The following is a 17272-nucleotide window of genomic DNA, read 5'->3' on the forward strand; positions in this document are numbered from 1 at the left end:
ACTGGAACACCCACGGTGTTACCAGAGCGTCCACAGCTATTGCCTGAGGGTCTCTTGACCTGGCGCAATACCTGTCCAGTTTTTTGTTGAGGCGGGACGCCATCATATCCACCATTGGTTTTTCCCAACGGTTCACAATCATGTGGAAGACTTCTGGATGAAGTCCCCACTCTCCCGGGTGTAGATCGTGTCTGCTGAGGAAGTCTGCTTCCCAGTTGTCCACTCCCGGAATGAATACTGCTGACAGTGCTATCACATGATCTTCCGCCCAGCGAAGAATCCTTGCAGCTTCTGCCATTGCTGTCCTGCTTCTTGTGCCGCCCTGTCTGTTTACGTGGGCGACTGCCGTGATGTTGTCCGACTGGATCAACACCGGCTGACCCTGAAGCAGAGGTTTTGCCAGACTTAGAGCATTGTAAATCGCTCTTAGCTCCAGTATATTTATGTGAAGAGACATCTCCAGGCTTGACCATACTCCCTGGAAGTTTCTTCCCTGTGTGACCGCTCCCCAGCCTCTCAGACTGGCATCCGTGGTCACCAGGACCCAGTCCTGTATGCCGAATCTGCGGCCCTCTAACAGATGAGCACTCTGCAACCACCACAGAAGAGACACCCTTGTCCGTGGCGATAAGGTTATCCGCTGATGCATCTGCAGATGTGATCCGGACCATTTGTCCAGCAGATCCCACTGAAAAGTTCGTGCGTGGAATCTGCCGAATGGAATCGCTTCGTAAGAAGCCACCATCTTTCCCAGGACTCTTGTGCATTGATGCACAGACACTTTCCCTGGTTTTAGGAGGTTCCTGACAAGTTCGGATAACTCCCTGGCTTTCTCCTCCGGAAGAAACACCTTTTTCTGAACCGTGTCCAGAATCATTCCCAGGAACAGCAGACGTGTCGTCGGGGTCAACTGAGATTTTGGAAAATTCAGAATCCACCCGTGTTGTTGCAGCACTAGTTGGGTTAGTGCTACTCCGTCCTCCAGCTGTTCTCTGGACCTTGCCCTTATCAGGAGATCGTCCAAGTAAGGGATAATTAATACGCCTCTTCTTCGCAGAAGAATCATCATTTCGGCCATTACCTTGGTAAAGACCCGAGGTGCCGTGGACAATCCAAACGGCAGCGTCTGAAACTGATAATGACAGTTTTGCACCACGAACCTGAGGTACCCTTGATGTGAAGGGCAAATTGGGACATGCAGGTAAGCATCCTTTATGTCCAGGGACACCATAAAGTCCCCTTCTTCCAGATTCGCTATCACTGCTCTGAGTGACTCCATCTTGAACTTGAATTTTTGTATGTACAGGTTCAAAGATTTCAGATTTAGAATAGGTCTTACCGAGCCGTCCGGCTTCGGTACCACAATAGCGTGGAGTAATACCCCTTTCCCTGTTGTAGGAGGGGTACCTTGACTATCACCTGCTGAGAAAACAGCTTGTGAATGGCTTCCAATACCGTCGCCCTGTCTGAGGGAGACGTTGGCAAAGCAGACTTTAGGAACCGGCGAGGGGGAGACTTCTCGAATTCCAACCTGTAACCCTGAGATACTACCTGCAGAATCCAGGGGTCCACCTGTGAGCAAGCCCACTGTGCGCTGAAATTCTTGAGTCGACCCCCCACCGCTCCTGAGTCCGCTTGTAAGGCCCCAGCGTCATGCTGAGGGCTTTGCAGTACCCTGGGAGGGCTTCTGTTCCTGGGCAGGGGCTGCTTGCTGCCCTCTCTTACCCTTTCCTCTGCCCCGAGGCAGATATGACTGTCCTTTTGTCCGCTTGTTCTTATAGGACCGAAAGGACTGCGGCTGAAAAGACGGTGTCTTTTTCTGTTGGTAAAAAGTGGTAAAAAGGTGGATTTTCCGGCAGTTGCCGTGGCCACCAGATCCGATAGACCGACGCCAAATAATTCCTCCCCTTTATACGGCAATACTTCCATATGTCGTTTGGAATCCGCATCACCTGACCACTGTCGCGTCCATAAACTCCTTCTGGCAGATATGGACATCGCATTTACTCTCGATGCCAGAGTGCAAATATCTCTCTGAGCATCTCGCATATAAAGGAAAGCATCCTTTAATTGCTCTATAGTCAATAAAATACTGTCCCTATCCAGGGTATCAATATTTTCAGTCAGGGAATCCAACCAGACGACCCCAGCACTGCACATCCAGGCTGAGGCGATGGCTGGTCGCAGTATAACACCAGTATGTGTGTATATACTTTTTAGGGTAGTTTCCAGTCTCCTATCAGCTGGATCCCTGAGGGCGGCCGTATCAGGAGACGGTAACGCCACTTGTTTTGATAAGCGTGTGAGCGCCTTATCCACCCTAGGGGGTGTTTCCCAGCGCGCCCTAACCTCTGGCGGGAAAGGGTATAATGCTAATAACTTCTTTGAAATTAGCATTTTTCTATCTGGGTTAACCCACGCTTCATCACATACATCATTTAATTCCTCTGATTCAGGAAAAACTACAGGTAGTTTTTTCACCCCCCACATAATACCCCTTTTTGTGGTACTTGCAGTATCAGAGATAAGCAAAGCCTCCTTCATTGCCGTGATCATATAACGTGTGGCCCTACTTGAAAATACGTTTGTTTCATCACCGTCGACACTAGATTCAGTGTCTGTGTCTGGGTCTGTGTCGACCGACTGAGGTAAAGGGCGCTTTACAGCCCCTGACGGTGTCTGAGACGCCTGGGCAGGTACTAACTGGTTTGCCGGCCGTCTCATGTCGTCAACTGATTTTTGTAATGTGCTGACATTATCACGTAATTCCATAAACAAAGCCATCCATTCCGGTGTCGACTCCCTGGGGGGTGACATCACCATTATCGGCAATTGCTCTGCCTCCACACCAACATCGTCCTCATACATGTCGACACACACGTACCGACACACAGCAGACACACAGGGAATGCTCTTATCGAAGACAGGACCCCACTAGCCCTTTGGGGAGACAGAGGGAGAGTTTGCCAGCACACACCCAAGCGCTATAATATATATGGGAACAACCTTATATAAGTGTTGTTCCTTATAGCAGCTTAAATATATCGCCAAAAAATGCCCCCCCCTCTCTGTTTTACCCTGTTTCTGTAGTGCAGTGCAGGGGAGAGTCCTGGGAGCCTTCCTCACAGCGGAGCTGAGCAGGAAAATGGCGCTGTGTGCTGAGGAGAATAAGCCCCGCCCCCTATTCCGGCGGGCTTTTCTCCCGGAGTTTTAGATATCTGGCATGGGTTAAATACATACATATAGCCTCAATGGCTATATGTGATGTATTCTTTTGCCATAAAAGGTATTAAATATTGCTGCCCAGGGCGCCCCCAGCAGCGCCCTGCACCCTCCGTGACCGCTTGGTGTGAAGTGTGTGACAACAATGGCGCACAGCTGCAGTGCTGTGCGCTACCTTCATGAAGACTGAAGAGCCTTCTGCCGCCTGTTTCCGGACCTTCAATCTTCAGCATCTGTAAGGGGGGTCGGCGGCGCGGCTCCGGGACGAACCCCAGGGTGAGACCTGTGTTCCGACTCCCTCTGGAGCTAATGGTGTCCAGTAGCCTAAGAATCCAATCCATCCTGCACGCAAGTGAGTTGAAATTCTCTCCCCTAAGTCCCTCGATGCAGTGAGCCTGTTGCCAGCAGGACTCACTGAAAATAAAAAACCTAAAAACTTTTTCTAAGCAGCTCTTTAGGAGAGCCACCTAGATTGCACCCTGCTCGGACGGGCACAAAAACCTAACTGAGGCTTGGAGGAGGGTCATAGGGGGAGGAGCCAGTACACACCACCTAATCCTAAAGCTTTATTTTTGTGCCCTGTCTCCTGCGGAGCCGCTATTCCCCATGGTCCTGACGGAGTCCCCAGCATCCACTTAGGACGTTAGAGAAACAGGCAATGCTGATGACAGTGGACAGCCAAGGAAACTTAGTGCATTAGATGAAAGACACATCATGCTTACCTTCATCATCTTACGATTTCCAGCACTGCAATCAGCTCAGAACTGACAGAAACCAGTGGAACCCTGGTACACCCATCTACTGTTTGGAGAAGTCTGGTCAGAAGTGGTCTTCATGGAAGGATAGTGGACAAAAAAGCCATACTTTCGAGTTGGAACAAGGCCATGCAACTCAGCTATGCACAAAAACATAGGAATGAAGCAGGTGCTATGGACTGATGAGTCAAAATTGTTAATATTTGGCTGTAACAGAAGGCAGTTTGTACACCAAAGGGCTGGTGAGCAGTACAATAATGAGTGTCTGCAGGCAACAGTGAAGCATTGTGGAGGTTCCTTGATGCTGTTTTGAAGGCAAGGGTGGTCACACCAAATATTGATTTGATTTAGATTTCTCATCTGTTCATTCACTTTGTATTTTGGTAATAATGAGCTAGTAACACTTCTATATTTGAAAGCATTCTTACTTTGCAAAAAAATGTCCACACCTGCCTAAAACTTTTGCATAGTACTGTATCTTCACTGGACACTGCCTACGTGATAATGCTTCACCACAGGCAAGTTACTTGTATTCAGTTGCCAGTAGTTTTAAGCATATCCATGGTTAGGAACACAGGTGACTTAACAATACCTCAGTATTATGACTATCCCATCTGTGCACAAGCATGAATGTAATTAAAACCTGGACTGCAGGATGCCTTGCGGACCAAGTAAACCCTGGGCTAATGTATTTTTGATGAATGAGATGTGTAGTTCAGCGGCCTGCATACTGTTACCTAACTATGAATATTTACTCAGAGATTCTCTATTAATCACAGAGGGGTAAGAGATCAAAAGACCCATAAAAAATGGCAACACTCCGCCCAAATAGAACTAGGAGTGGAGATCAGAGGGGTGGTCTTCAGGTTGCTGACTGTCGGGATCCTGGCGCACAGTATACTGGCGCCGGAATCCAGACATCCGGCATACCGACAGATATTCTCCCTCGTGGGGGTCCACGACCCCCCTGGAGGGAGAATAAATAGTGTGGCACGTGTAGCGCGGCGAGCAAGCAAAGGGGCTCATTGCGCTCGCCACGCCGCCGGCATACCATACTACACCCGATCAGGTTCATAATGTACTCCTCTGTGGAAAAACAATGGATCAAAGCAATACTTCCTACAATACAGGTTTGTGGAGTCTGTTCAAATGTATAAACTCTTCAAGTAACAAAATTATGGGTCAGCGATATAGATTTTTCCAATGAGAAACATATAGGCATGATGTATCTATCCTAGGAATTAATAGAACATAATCATAACACGTGTATGTGCCGGTTATTGGAATTAATGCCGTATCCACAATTGGGTTATACTTTTAGGACCCATTACTAGAACTGTTCTTCAACAAAAGGCAATAAATCATTGTGAAACATTAGTAAAACAGGACGTCTCTTTCAGAGAGATCACAGATGAGGGAGATTGGTGGAAGGAAGAAAGAGGTAAAATAGAATAAATATTGGCGATATCTCACAGGAAATTGTTTTTTTTTAGGGATTAAGCTGGGAAACTGTCCATTTTAGCCTGATCCCAGTCAGTAGACTATGCAAAACAGTAAATAAGGGCAATTCTTCTGTTTCTGTATTTAATGTCTAGATTTATGTTTATTTGTTATGACAATTTTTATTTGATAAGCATAATAAATTCAGTTTAATATTACTGTGCCAGATAGGCTATTGGGCATACAAAAAAAAAAAAAAAAAAAAATGAGAGAGAAAAGCGGGTATGTGGCAAAAAGTGTTTTTTGCTTTTATTATATAAAAAGACAATTATAAAAATACACAGATCTATCAATTTCACAATCTACATAAAAGCATCAGCCGGCCGACAAAATATACAATATGATCATGATATGATATTATACCGGCCAGCTGATGCTTTTATGCAGATTGTGAAATTGATAGCTATGTGTACATTTACAATTGTCCTTTTATAGAATAAAAAACTTTTTTTTGCCACATACCAGTGCTTTTCTCACTTTTTTTGTATTTATTTTTCCTTACAGGTTGAGTATACCCGTTGAAGAGCAGCAGGCATCTGGCCAGCTAATAGGCACTAGACGATTTAAGTCAACAATATGCACGATATGATATAGTATCGTGCATATCGTCAAGAGCGTATACACGATAACGATGTGTGGCCCCACGGGTCATTATCGTTTATCTTTATCAACTGAACATGCAGTCCAATCTCTCATGCATGACTGCATGTTCAGGTGGGAGGGGTGACGTCACTGAGTAATACTGTTCACTATGTCGTTCAGTGTGTATGCACTTTATCTTTCATTCTGCTGCTGGGGAACTTTCAAGGGAAATCTTTATTGGATCAAAATCGACTAGTATGTACCTGCCTCAACTCTTTGGGTGTGATTGCATTTTGGGTGTCGGAACTGGAATTAAGTCTGAGTAGCGGCCGTATTTGTGGTTATTAGGGAGAGGTCTTTAATTAAAAAAAAAAAAAAAAAAAAAAGGGAGGTGACTAATGCAGAGGTTAAAGTGAGCCGGAACTGCCCCTGGATTTCCAGGATTGGTTAGTTTCCAGTGTCGCCGCACCCCCCCACCGCACATACCTTATCACATTGTACCTGCGGCGGGCATCTGGCTGCCCTGCGTGACCTCTGACTTCGAGTCACGAAGCTGGGGGAGGCAGGAGGAGGGAGCCGGTGAGGTCCGCGCCACGGATGGCGGGCAGCGCAGTGTGACCTCGACTCCACATCACTCTGCGCAGGGTGAGCCGGGAGGAGGGAACCGGCCAGCATCTGAGCCTCCCGAGAATGCTCAACGCTGTCCGGCATTAAAAAAACAACAACACAACAACAAAGGACAGCCTGACCCCGAAATCCCTGAGATTGGAGCTTCCAATCCCATGACTGAATCCCGGATGATTTTTGGCCTAAATTGCAGGATCCCACCGATCCTGGGATTGGCCACCCTAGCTCTTACGTACAGACACGTGGCGATTACTTCACTACTGCCGGGTACAGACTGCCTAGCCATAGGGCTTCCCTTAAGCCCGATGCTCCTTGTTTTTGATTAAGAAAAATAAATTTTGCTTCTAGAGGCAAAAAAGCCCACGCATTTGGTACGAGCTGGTTTTCCAAGCAGCCGTTATATATGGATGGTCAATCCAAAAAACGTAATATAAAAGCAACACAGCGCTAACTACATTAATGTAAACAGACAGGTGTATTATTTTAAAAAACAATTGATAGGTTATTTATTAAAGTTAAATGTTCATAAGGAAGAAATCTCTGCCTTACTATTGCAACATACAATGTATTAAAAATTAATAGGAGCTTTTAGAATATAAGAGTCTTTGATAGGTTTAGGACAAGGGACATATCACTGTGTAATCCAGTGGTAGGTGGACATATACTGCAGAAGGCCTTTCACTGTGGGGACTGTCAGTTTCAAATATTTACCAGTCCAGGAGTGACAATGTTAATAGCCCATAGGTGGTGGTCCAGTTGGCAATGGCTCCAGCACGCAATTGTAGGGTTCCTGATAGGCACTCCTCATACGCAGCGGCACCAAGGCTCCAAATACTAAGTCCACGATCCAATAATCCTGGATATCGGTAGATATCCACAGGTCCAAATGTCCTTACGTGTTTTGCTGTCAAAAGGGACAGCTTTTCCAAAGATTGCGTGCCATTACTCATCATACAACTGAGCATGAGCACAACTTCAACATCTAGGAGAGAAGAGAGCACCCAGGTGCCTGGTTCCAGCACAGATAGCTGTAACCAGATAGATTTGTGCAATTTGCAAGATGAACGATTTGAAAGATGAAATATTTTTTATGAACGATATTTTGCATACACACTGAACAATGTCTATGGACGATATGACATTACATACATCGACATCGTCCAAACTGGCATGCAAGTTTAAACGATGATCGATGAACGATTGTGGGGATGCGCATCGTTCATCGTTGTTGCATACACACTGTAAGATATAAAGGAGTTATTGTTCATTCTTTAATGATATCTTTCATATCTTTCAAAAGCAATTGCCAAGTGTGTAGGTCCCTTTAGCTGCAGCACTTTTCCAATCAGGAGCCAGCTGTCCTTTTGTTGGGTTATATTACAGCAGGTTTTGCTTGATTGCAGAACAGGAAATCAGGTAGTAATATAATTTGGGCACATGCTACAAAACAATAAAGGACTTAGCTTAGCTAAATAAAATGGGCCCTACACACCTGGCGATTGGCTGCTGAGGTGCCTGACGGCCTCACCTGGCCCCATAGCCCTGCATGCTAATATGGACGAGATTTTCCATATATGCATGCATGTATAAATAAGTGACGCGGCACCAACGATGATGAGCGCGGGGCGGCACATCGTTGGTGCATACACACTGGAAAATATCAACGATATCTCGTTCATTAATGAACGAGATCGTTCATATCTTTCACTGTTATCGCGTAGTGTGTAGGGCCTATAAGTCACATATTACTTGACATGCTGCATTCCTGGCATTTTCCTAAAACCAGTGTGTAACCAGCCTTAGGATGGTATTACACAGGTGCTTTGAGTGCTACTATTTCCCATTTACAAAAGTGGTACCCAGGGCTGTAACACACGCGCCGGTTTCTCCCGGATGGCAAAAAGCTGGACATACTTTGTCCGGCTTTTTGCCATCCAGGAGAAACCGGCAGAGTCTCTCACACACAACGGCTTTGAGCCGTGTGTGATGCTGTGCGCATGTGCAGCATTAGACACGGCTTGGAAAAAAAACATTGTGTGTGAAAGCTCCCCTTCACACACACGGTTCACTGGCTGCAAAGACGGCACAGCAGCCGGACATTCCAGTGGATAGTTCCGGCTGCAACCTGGCAGCCGGGCCGGGCAGTGTGTAAGGACACTACTCACACTGTTCATTACAATGCCGGCACGGGAAAAAGCCATCGTCTTTTTCCCGGCCGGAAAAGCCGGCTCGTGTGTTTTAGCCCTCACAGCAAGCAACTACTACCGGCCACAAACTTCCAAGTGAAAGAGACTGCTGCTGTTTATAGTTGTTTTTTGAAACAAAATATAAACATTGTCAATATGACACATAAGATGTTCAGAAAAACACTCAGAAGCCAATATTTGCTGCAATTTTCTGTAAATAAATTCACAATGAATTTTATTACATTCCTCTGTAAAGCAAGTAGGTAATGCGAGCACTGCAGGGACCTAGGAGTGATGGGAGAACATACTGTAAGACATATAGGAAAGAAGTGCAACTCACGTGCTAGTCTATGCAATTTGCTGCCAAATTATAGGAATAGTTTTACAATGGGATGAAATTTACATCTATTTTCATAAGAGTCTGAATTCAGTGGGACAACTTTAGCATCCTACAGACATGTGCCGTCTCAAATATTCTCTGACTATTAATAATTTAGTGTCCAGCATAGACTCTGCAAAATGCATCATTATAATGCTATAGTAATAGCTTTGTTACTAGCTGACAGCAGGTCACGGTCACCCACACTGTGTATCATGTGTTTGTATGACAGGAATACACAGATCCTACAGGTTATTTGGAAAGTGTAAATCTTGAAGCATATGAAAAGGGAAAGTAAAACCAGGAGTTACAGCTGCCTGCCTAATCCCTGTCCCCTTGGGCTGAAAACGTACATTTCCAGGAATGGCCACGTACAAGTACATACACAGCGTTCTAGAACGACGCCACAGGGTAATAAGTCATGCATGCCTTTGAGGGAAAGTTACACACACATATACACTACTTATACAGCGCTTTAGTAAGCAGCCTGCATGCAGCACTCACCCGATCTCTCTGCAGGAACAAGTGCCCCAGTGTTGTACAACGCCTGTGTGTCCTCCTGCTGCTGCTCAGTCATATGACTGCTGCTCACGTGATTCCCGGGGGTAGGCTGCTGAGTCAGCTGCAAACTTACAGTGTCAGACTTTCACAGAATAATGATTAGATGTGTGTTCTGCATATGTATTTATTTATAGGTTTGCATTTATAATAATTATGTATGTGTGTATTCATAGTTAACATTGTGACTATCTGGGTTCTTTGAAGATAATACAGTATATCTGATAAGTCACAGGTGAATTATCCTATATAATAAAATGCTTCTCACCTCTATGTGGGAATTTATGTGTTTTAAACACCAGCTACCACTAGATGGCGCCTGATGGAGAAATTACATTTTTGCTCAGTTCAAGCTCACACAGCTGTCATAGCTGACATTACTGTTATGATGTTCTGTTATTTTGACGAGCTGGTAAATAGTCTATTATATAGTGCCCTAAGCTGTTCCATATTCTTCATGCACAGTGGGAATAGCTCCCACGGCAGTAAGGGAACAGTCCTGATAGACTAGAGAGAAATGGGCCCTACACACTGGGCGATAATACTCAAAGATATGAACGATCTCGTTCATTAGTGAATGAGATACCGTTCATATCTTTCAGTGTGGAGGCACCAGCGATGAACGATGCGCGGCCCCGCGCTCGTTCTTCGCTGGTGCCTTGTCGCCTGTGCATGCAGGCCAATATGGACTATCTCGTCCATATTTGCCTGCACTGCTATGGAGCCGCGTGACGGGGGGAGTGAAGAAACTCCCCCCGTCACTACCCCCCTCGGGCAGATGGGCGGCAGATCGCGCAATGTGCAGGGCCCAAAACAAGTGCTTGAGCTGAGATCCACTTAATCAGTAACGGAGTAGTGATGGACATCAAATTTATATCATCAATGTTTCTCTTGCAGTACAGATGGTGTAATAGTTAAGGTGCATACACACGGTGAGATACTGACTATCTCTGATTTTGACTCTGATTTCCCTTGAACACCCCCAGAGCCCAGAAGCACCGATTTTGACAAAGTGCCAAGTTTGACTATACTTTGTTTGTACTAGATAGTACACTAGATAGTTAAGATTGCCTTGCCTGCGGGAGAGCACATCAGGATCGAATCGGTATCGCAAGCTGCATAACACCATGAGATGTGCACTATCTTTCCTTAAGATTTTGTCTATGATTTTGACTAAGTGCCAATTTTAACTATACTTTGTACTAGATCAGTGGTCTCCGACCTTAATTGGGGTGTGAGCTACTTTCGGGGGGGGGGGGGGAAACCTCTGAAGGCGCTAACTCCTCCCCCCAATGCGCGTGCATTCCTGTGAAAGTGGGTGTGGCCTCACAAAAGTGGATGTGGCCTCACAATTACAAGTAATGCCCCCCCGTGTAGTGCCAGATATTCAAATAATGCCTCCCAGCAGTGCCAGATACACAAATAATGCCCTCCGCAGTGTCCGATACAGTGCCCCACACAGTGCTAACCCTTGCTGGCTTCTTCTACTGCCACCGGTGCTGCTCCTCCTGTATGAGGGACGGAAGGGGAGGAGAGCGCAGCGCGCGCCTCTCCTGTGAATTCCGGACAGCGGCTGCGGTGAGGGTGACAGAGTCTCCGGCGGTGGGCATTTAAAATATGGTGCGGGTAAGTGAGCCAATAAAAACTCGTGGTTCGGCAGCCAGTCAGGTGCCGCCACTGCCGGTCCATGAGCTCTGATTGGCTGACGGCCGGCACCATACTAAAAATGAAGGGAGGAGGAGTGCCAGTGACTGCCCAAGCCCATGCGCTCTGTGAGCTACCGAAAATACTACGCTATATAGTCAAGATTGACTTGCTTGCACAGTCTATCTTTCCATGTGAAACCGACCCCGCGGGAGTGCGCATCGGTATCGCAAGCTGCCTAACACAGTGCGATTTGCACTAACTTGCCTTGCGATTTTGTCTATATAGTCAAAATGTCACTGTGTGTGTATACACTTTAGAATTACTGCCTCACAGCATTGAGGTCATGGGTTCAATTCCCACTAAGGATCACACTGTGTGGAGTTTGTAAATTCTCCCTGTGCTTGAGTGGCTCTTCTGCCACAATCTGAAAATACAGATAGGCTATGGACATAAATTAACCCTCGTGTGTTTAGGGTGCATTCAGCGGTGCAAGTATGCGGGTACGCTCGGGTATGGAGTACCCTTAAGAACTTGGCAGTGGGTACGCAGTACCACCTGCCACACACTTTGACATTACCACAATTATAATGTGCCACAAGGCAACAAGACCATGGTGCTTGGCAGCATGACGGCTCCTCCCACTTTGTCAGGATTACTGGGAGTGCGACAGTGGCTGTATTTTCCTGTTATAATAATAGAGGCATTACTATATATTGTTATTAAATTGGGGGCATTACTATATATTTCTAATATACTGGAGGTATCACTATATATTTTTAGCCTTGCCTCCAGATTCCCCCCAAAAAAAGGGGCTGTCATGTAGCCACTCCCACTAGAGCATGTGTCCATGCCCCCTCACAACACATGGCCACGCCCTTTTTTTGGCACTCAGTACCACTAAGAAAATATTTCTACTTGCACCACTAGGCCAAGTGGTTCTTATCTCTTGTCAATTTTTTGTTTGTGGTAGTGTTTTTAACATTTAATGACATCAAATGGTGTAAAAGTGATGGCCATTCAAATTCAGCTAACAATGAGATCAGCTGTGGGTTGCTAGTGCACATGTGCAAACATTGATTTCTTTTTCATCTACTAGGGGGCATAGGAGAATCTCAATGCTGGATATAGGCTGGGCTGGGCCCAGGCTCAAACAACCGAATAAAGATTCCACACAATTTCCCTCCTCAGCACAATTGGAGGATATGTTGGAGGGAGCTTGGGCCAAACCGGATAAACGGTTTCAGCTCTCCAAACGATATCAGTCTTTCTACCCGTTTCCATCTAAGGACAGGTCCAAGTGGCAGAACCCCTCACCAGTGGATGCACACATGGCACGCCTGGTACGTTCATCAGTTCTGCCAATTCCAGATACCTCTTCTCTCAAAGATCCCATGGATCGTAAGTTAGACACATTTGTCAAAACAGCTTACAAACATGCAGGTGCAATTACAAGGCCGGCGTTGGCCTCAGCCTGGATAACTAAGGCTATAATGTGTTGGACGGAGCAACTACACCAAGGTCTGTTGAATACTGTTAGTAGAAAACAGTTGTTGGTCCTGGTGAGGAATATTCAGAAGGCAAATACCTACCTTGTCGAAGCTGCCCTGGATACAGCTATCATTACGTCTAAGGTTTCGGCTTCAGTGGTTGTGGCCAGATGCTCATTATGGCTCAGTACTTGGAGAGAGGATATATCCTCCAAGAAAGCTCTGGAAATTTTACCTTTCACGGGAGATAACATGTTCGGCAAGGAATTAAATGACATTGTAACCTCACTGGCAAACGCTAAAACCACCTTCCTTCAATCAGCAGCAGCCCCTAAACCGAAACCTTCCTTTCGCCCCTTTCGTTTTTAAGGAAGGGCTAAGGGCCAGGCCTCCTCCCGTTACTAGGCCCTGGCGAAAGGTTCCAAATCTTGCACAAAACAGCCTTGGGCTACCAGACGCCCAACCACCAAACCTGCTTACAAGCCTGCGGCGCGACGAGACGGTCCTTCCCCTGCGGGATCAACGGAACAACGGGGATGCGGTTTTTACACTTCGCTCTTTTTGGTACAGAAGCCGTGCGCTTCGTATCGAACCATACTCAACCTCAAGAGGTTGAATGTTTACCTGCGAGTCCACAAATTCAGCATGGAATCTCTCAGAACTATAATCTTGGTTCTGGAACCTGGGGATTATATGGCATCCCTGGATATCCAGGATGCATATTTACATATTCCAATTCGACCATGCCACCAACGGTATCTCCGGTTTGCAATCAAGGACAGTCATTACTAAATTCCGAGCCTTGCCTTTCAGCCTATCCACGGCTCCACAAGTCTTCACAAAAGTTATGGCAGTGATTGCTGCCCATCTCAGACACACCGGAATACGAATACTACCCTACTTAGATGACCTCCTGCTTCTGGGACAGTCCCAGGAGACGCTCTCAGAACACGTTCACTCAGCAGTGGAGATTCTACAATCTCACGGCTGGAAAAATCAAATGGAAAAAATCATCCTTGACAGACAATCCTTCATTTAGAAAGTCCGAGTGTTCCTGCCTACGGACAAGAACAAGGTCATTCAGACCAGAATCCGAACACTTCTCCATCTGCGCACCGTATTGGTTCATGCATGTATGAGAGTTCTGGGTTCAATGCTGGCGGCGTTCGACATGGTGGAGTACGCCCAGTTCCACTCTCACCCTCTGCAATTGGAAGTCATTTGCAAATGGGATGGTTATCCTCTCCACATTCGCTCACAGACCATTGTCCTCACCCCAGAGGTTCCGCTGTCATTGGCGTGGTGGCTCATACAAGCAATTCTCGACAAGGGACCACCCCTTTGGATTCAAGACTGGACCGTGATCACCACCATCGCCAGTCTATGAGGGTGGGGAGGAGTCTCAGAGACTCACACGTTCCAAAGTCGCTGGACTACCCGCAAAAGCGAACTCCCCATCAACGTCTTGGAATTAAGAGCAATACTAAACAGATGACTTTCAGCTCAATCACTCCTCCGCGGCTGGCTAGTCAAAGTCCAGTCTGACAATGTAGTGGTATACATCAACCGCCAAGGTGGCACTAAGAGTCGAGGGGCCATGCAAGAGGTAACCAAGATTTTCATGTGGGCCGAACAACATCTTCCGGCATTGTCAGCGGTGTTCATTCCAGGGGTACTCAACTGGGAAGCAGACCTCCTAAGTCATCAGGGCGTTCACTCGGGAGAGTGGAAACTCCACCCGGTGGTGATTGACCAGTTGGTGTCTTGGTGGGGATTGCCGGACATAGACCTCATGGCATCCCGCCACAACAGGCAGGTCCGCCGGTTCAGCTCTTGCACAAGAGATCCTCAAGCGTTCCTGATGGACGTCCTAACAGCCCATTGGTCGTTTCCCCTAATGTATGCATTTCCTCCGATTTCCATGATTCTCAGACAAGGAGGCATGATGATCCAGGTGGTTCCAGATTGTCCACGTCGCCCGTTGTATGTGGATCTTCTCAATCTGTCCATAGACACCCCGTGGCGTCTCCCAGTACACCCGAAACTTCTGTCACAATGACCCTGTGTCTATCCAGACCCCATGCGCCTCGCTTTGATGGCATGGCTAGTAAGTCATCCGTCCTGAGACGAAAGGGGTTTTCCAGGACGGTCATCAAAACAATGCTTAAAGCCAGGAAAGCATCATCTGCCAGAGTCTATCACCATATCGGGAAAGCATACTTTTCCTGGTGCACAACCCATCACTTTAGCCCACGGTCTTTTAGATTGCCTCGACTTTTGGCCTTTCTCCAGTCAGTTTTAGATCTGGGATGCCAGTTGTCGTCCTTGAAGGTCCAGGTCTCGGTGCTCTCGGTGCTCTTTCAAAAACAACTTGCGAGCATTCCAGACATCAAGACTTCAGGGAGTGCTTCATGTGCAGCCGCTATTTGTACCTCCCAGTAGCTCCATGGGACCTTTCCCTGGTCCTCAGGGCATTGCGTACGGCTCCTTTTGAACCCATGGACTCGGCTGACCTACATTGGATCACGTGGAAGACCTTGTTCCTTTTGGCTATCTCTTTGGCGCGTAGACTTTCTGATCTCAGTGCCTTATCCTGGCGCTCGCCCTACCTAGTGTTTCACTCAGACAGGGTAGTTCTTCGCACTCGGCCAGGTTTTCTTCCTAAAGTGGTGTCTCGATTCCATCTGAATCAAGATATCGTGATGCCGGCCTTAACAGTGGATCCTCCTGAGGAGGCTTCCTTAGATGTAGTCTGTGCTCTTCGCATTTATGTAGACAAAACCAAGGTTATACGCCGCTCGGACTCTCTGTTTGTGTTAATGGATTGACACAAACAGGGGTGGCTGGCGTCCAAATAGACCTTGGCCAGATGGCTTCGGATGACCATCAACACGCCTATACAGCGATGAACCTTCCCCCCACCTCTGGGAGTCAAGGCACATTCCACATGTGCTGTGGGTACTTCCTGGGCAGCCTCTTGTGTAAAGCTGCTACATGGTCCTCTGCCCAGACCTTCATTAAGTTCTATGCGTTCGACACCTTTGCGTCATGTGACCCTGCCTTCAGGTGTAGGGTGCTGAGCGCAGTCCAGGAGTGTCCCCGCCCTTTGGGGGACAGCTTTGAGACATCCCAGCATTGAGATTCTCCTGTGCCCCCTAGTGGACGAAAAAGAAAAGAGGATTTATGTCTTACCTTGGTAAATCCTTTTCTTTGAGTCCATAGGGGGCACAGGACGCCCTCCCTGATGCACCTGTCCTATGAATCTGAGTTCCTGTGTGGGCGGTGTGTGGCCAACCATCTTCGCAGTGTCTCTCTGTGTGTGGTGTTCTTACTTCCTCTCCTGCCTTGGGCTTGCTACTAAAACTGGTGAGCCCGGGGCGGAGTATAGAGGACAAGGGAGGCAAGGCCTGCTGGGTACTTTTAAGGAACCCTTTTGGTTTCAGCCTGCTCCCAGCCCAGCCTATACCCAGCATTGAGATTCTCCTGTGCCCCCTATGGACTCAAAGAAAAGGATTTACCAAGGTAAGACATAAATCCTTTTTTTGCACATGCATGAACAACTGCAATTGTTTTTCCTCATCAAATAATTATGATGCAAAGGTTAGTTATCAATGGAAAGTGTCAATGTTGGAGGCCGAGCCTTCATTTGATGGCAGGCTTTTGTTGTCTATCCCTAGAATGGTAAATGTAAGTAATACAGTAGGGGACTTGTATAGGAAGGAGTTTGGCAGCAGTGGGAGGAGGTGATCTCAGGTGACCTGGAATTAGCCAGGTCCAATTTACTAGTTTAATATAAAATTGCAATGTCAGTTTTTGTAAATCAATAAAAAGCAAAAACAATAAATATGAGTAAATTATATAAAATACATATTGCGCTTGCACTGTAAGTTTGGGGTATATGATCTCTATCCACAGAAAGTAAATAAAATAAAAAAGGTGGTTAAAGCAGATGTGTTTTCAGGAGTATTCCTTTGTTCCCTATCCCTGGGAATGGAGTTTTCTGACTGTCATTAGGGCATACTTGCCAATTTCTCAGGAGAGGTCTTCATGTGGGTCCAGGAAAGGGGGCAGCTAGACTGAAGGTACACCAGACATTGTGATACAATTGCATCCTCATGGCCCCCCTATAAAAAGCTCTGATTACCAGCATCATCAAGCCGCCTAGTCTGCCCACTTCACTAGTGAAGTGGGAAGTCAGTGGGTGGCAACAGTGGATTTCAGTGACCTTGCCTGCTCGTCCGCGAGAGCCATCTTAGATTTGGGAGTCTGCTGGAAGTTTCGAGGGTATTCGGATGATAGGTCAACAATAATAAGGTTGACCACCATTAG

The 17272-nt window shown here is 46.7% G+C and overlaps 1 protein-coding gene across 3 annotated transcripts in view; it reads right to left on the reverse strand.

Annotated features, from left to right (window-relative positions):
- GNPDA1 (glucosamine-6-phosphate deaminase 1) overlaps positions 1–9880 on the reverse strand; it is a 31924-nt gene extending 22044 nt beyond the window's left edge. Inside the window, exon 1 of one of the 3 annotated variants that reach the window (XM_063928143.1) lies at positions 9756–9880. In XM_063928143.1, coding sequence (XP_063784213.1) covers positions 9756–9828 — 73 coding nt within the window. In that variant the 5' untranslated portion in view covers positions 9829–9880. Of the gene's footprint in view, positions 1–3944; positions 4024–7397; positions 7685–9755 lie in introns of those variants that run through there. The other 2 variants (XM_063928145.1, XM_063928144.1) reach the window with 2 other exon arrangements.
- Positions 9881–17272: the final 7392 nt, after the last annotated feature.

This window comes from Pseudophryne corroboree, chromosome 6, assembly GCF_028390025.1.
Source record: "Pseudophryne corroboree isolate aPseCor3 chromosome 6, aPseCor3.hap2, whole genome shotgun sequence".
Classification (NCBI taxonomy): domain Eukaryota; kingdom Metazoa; phylum Chordata; class Amphibia; order Anura; family Myobatrachidae; genus Pseudophryne; species Pseudophryne corroboree.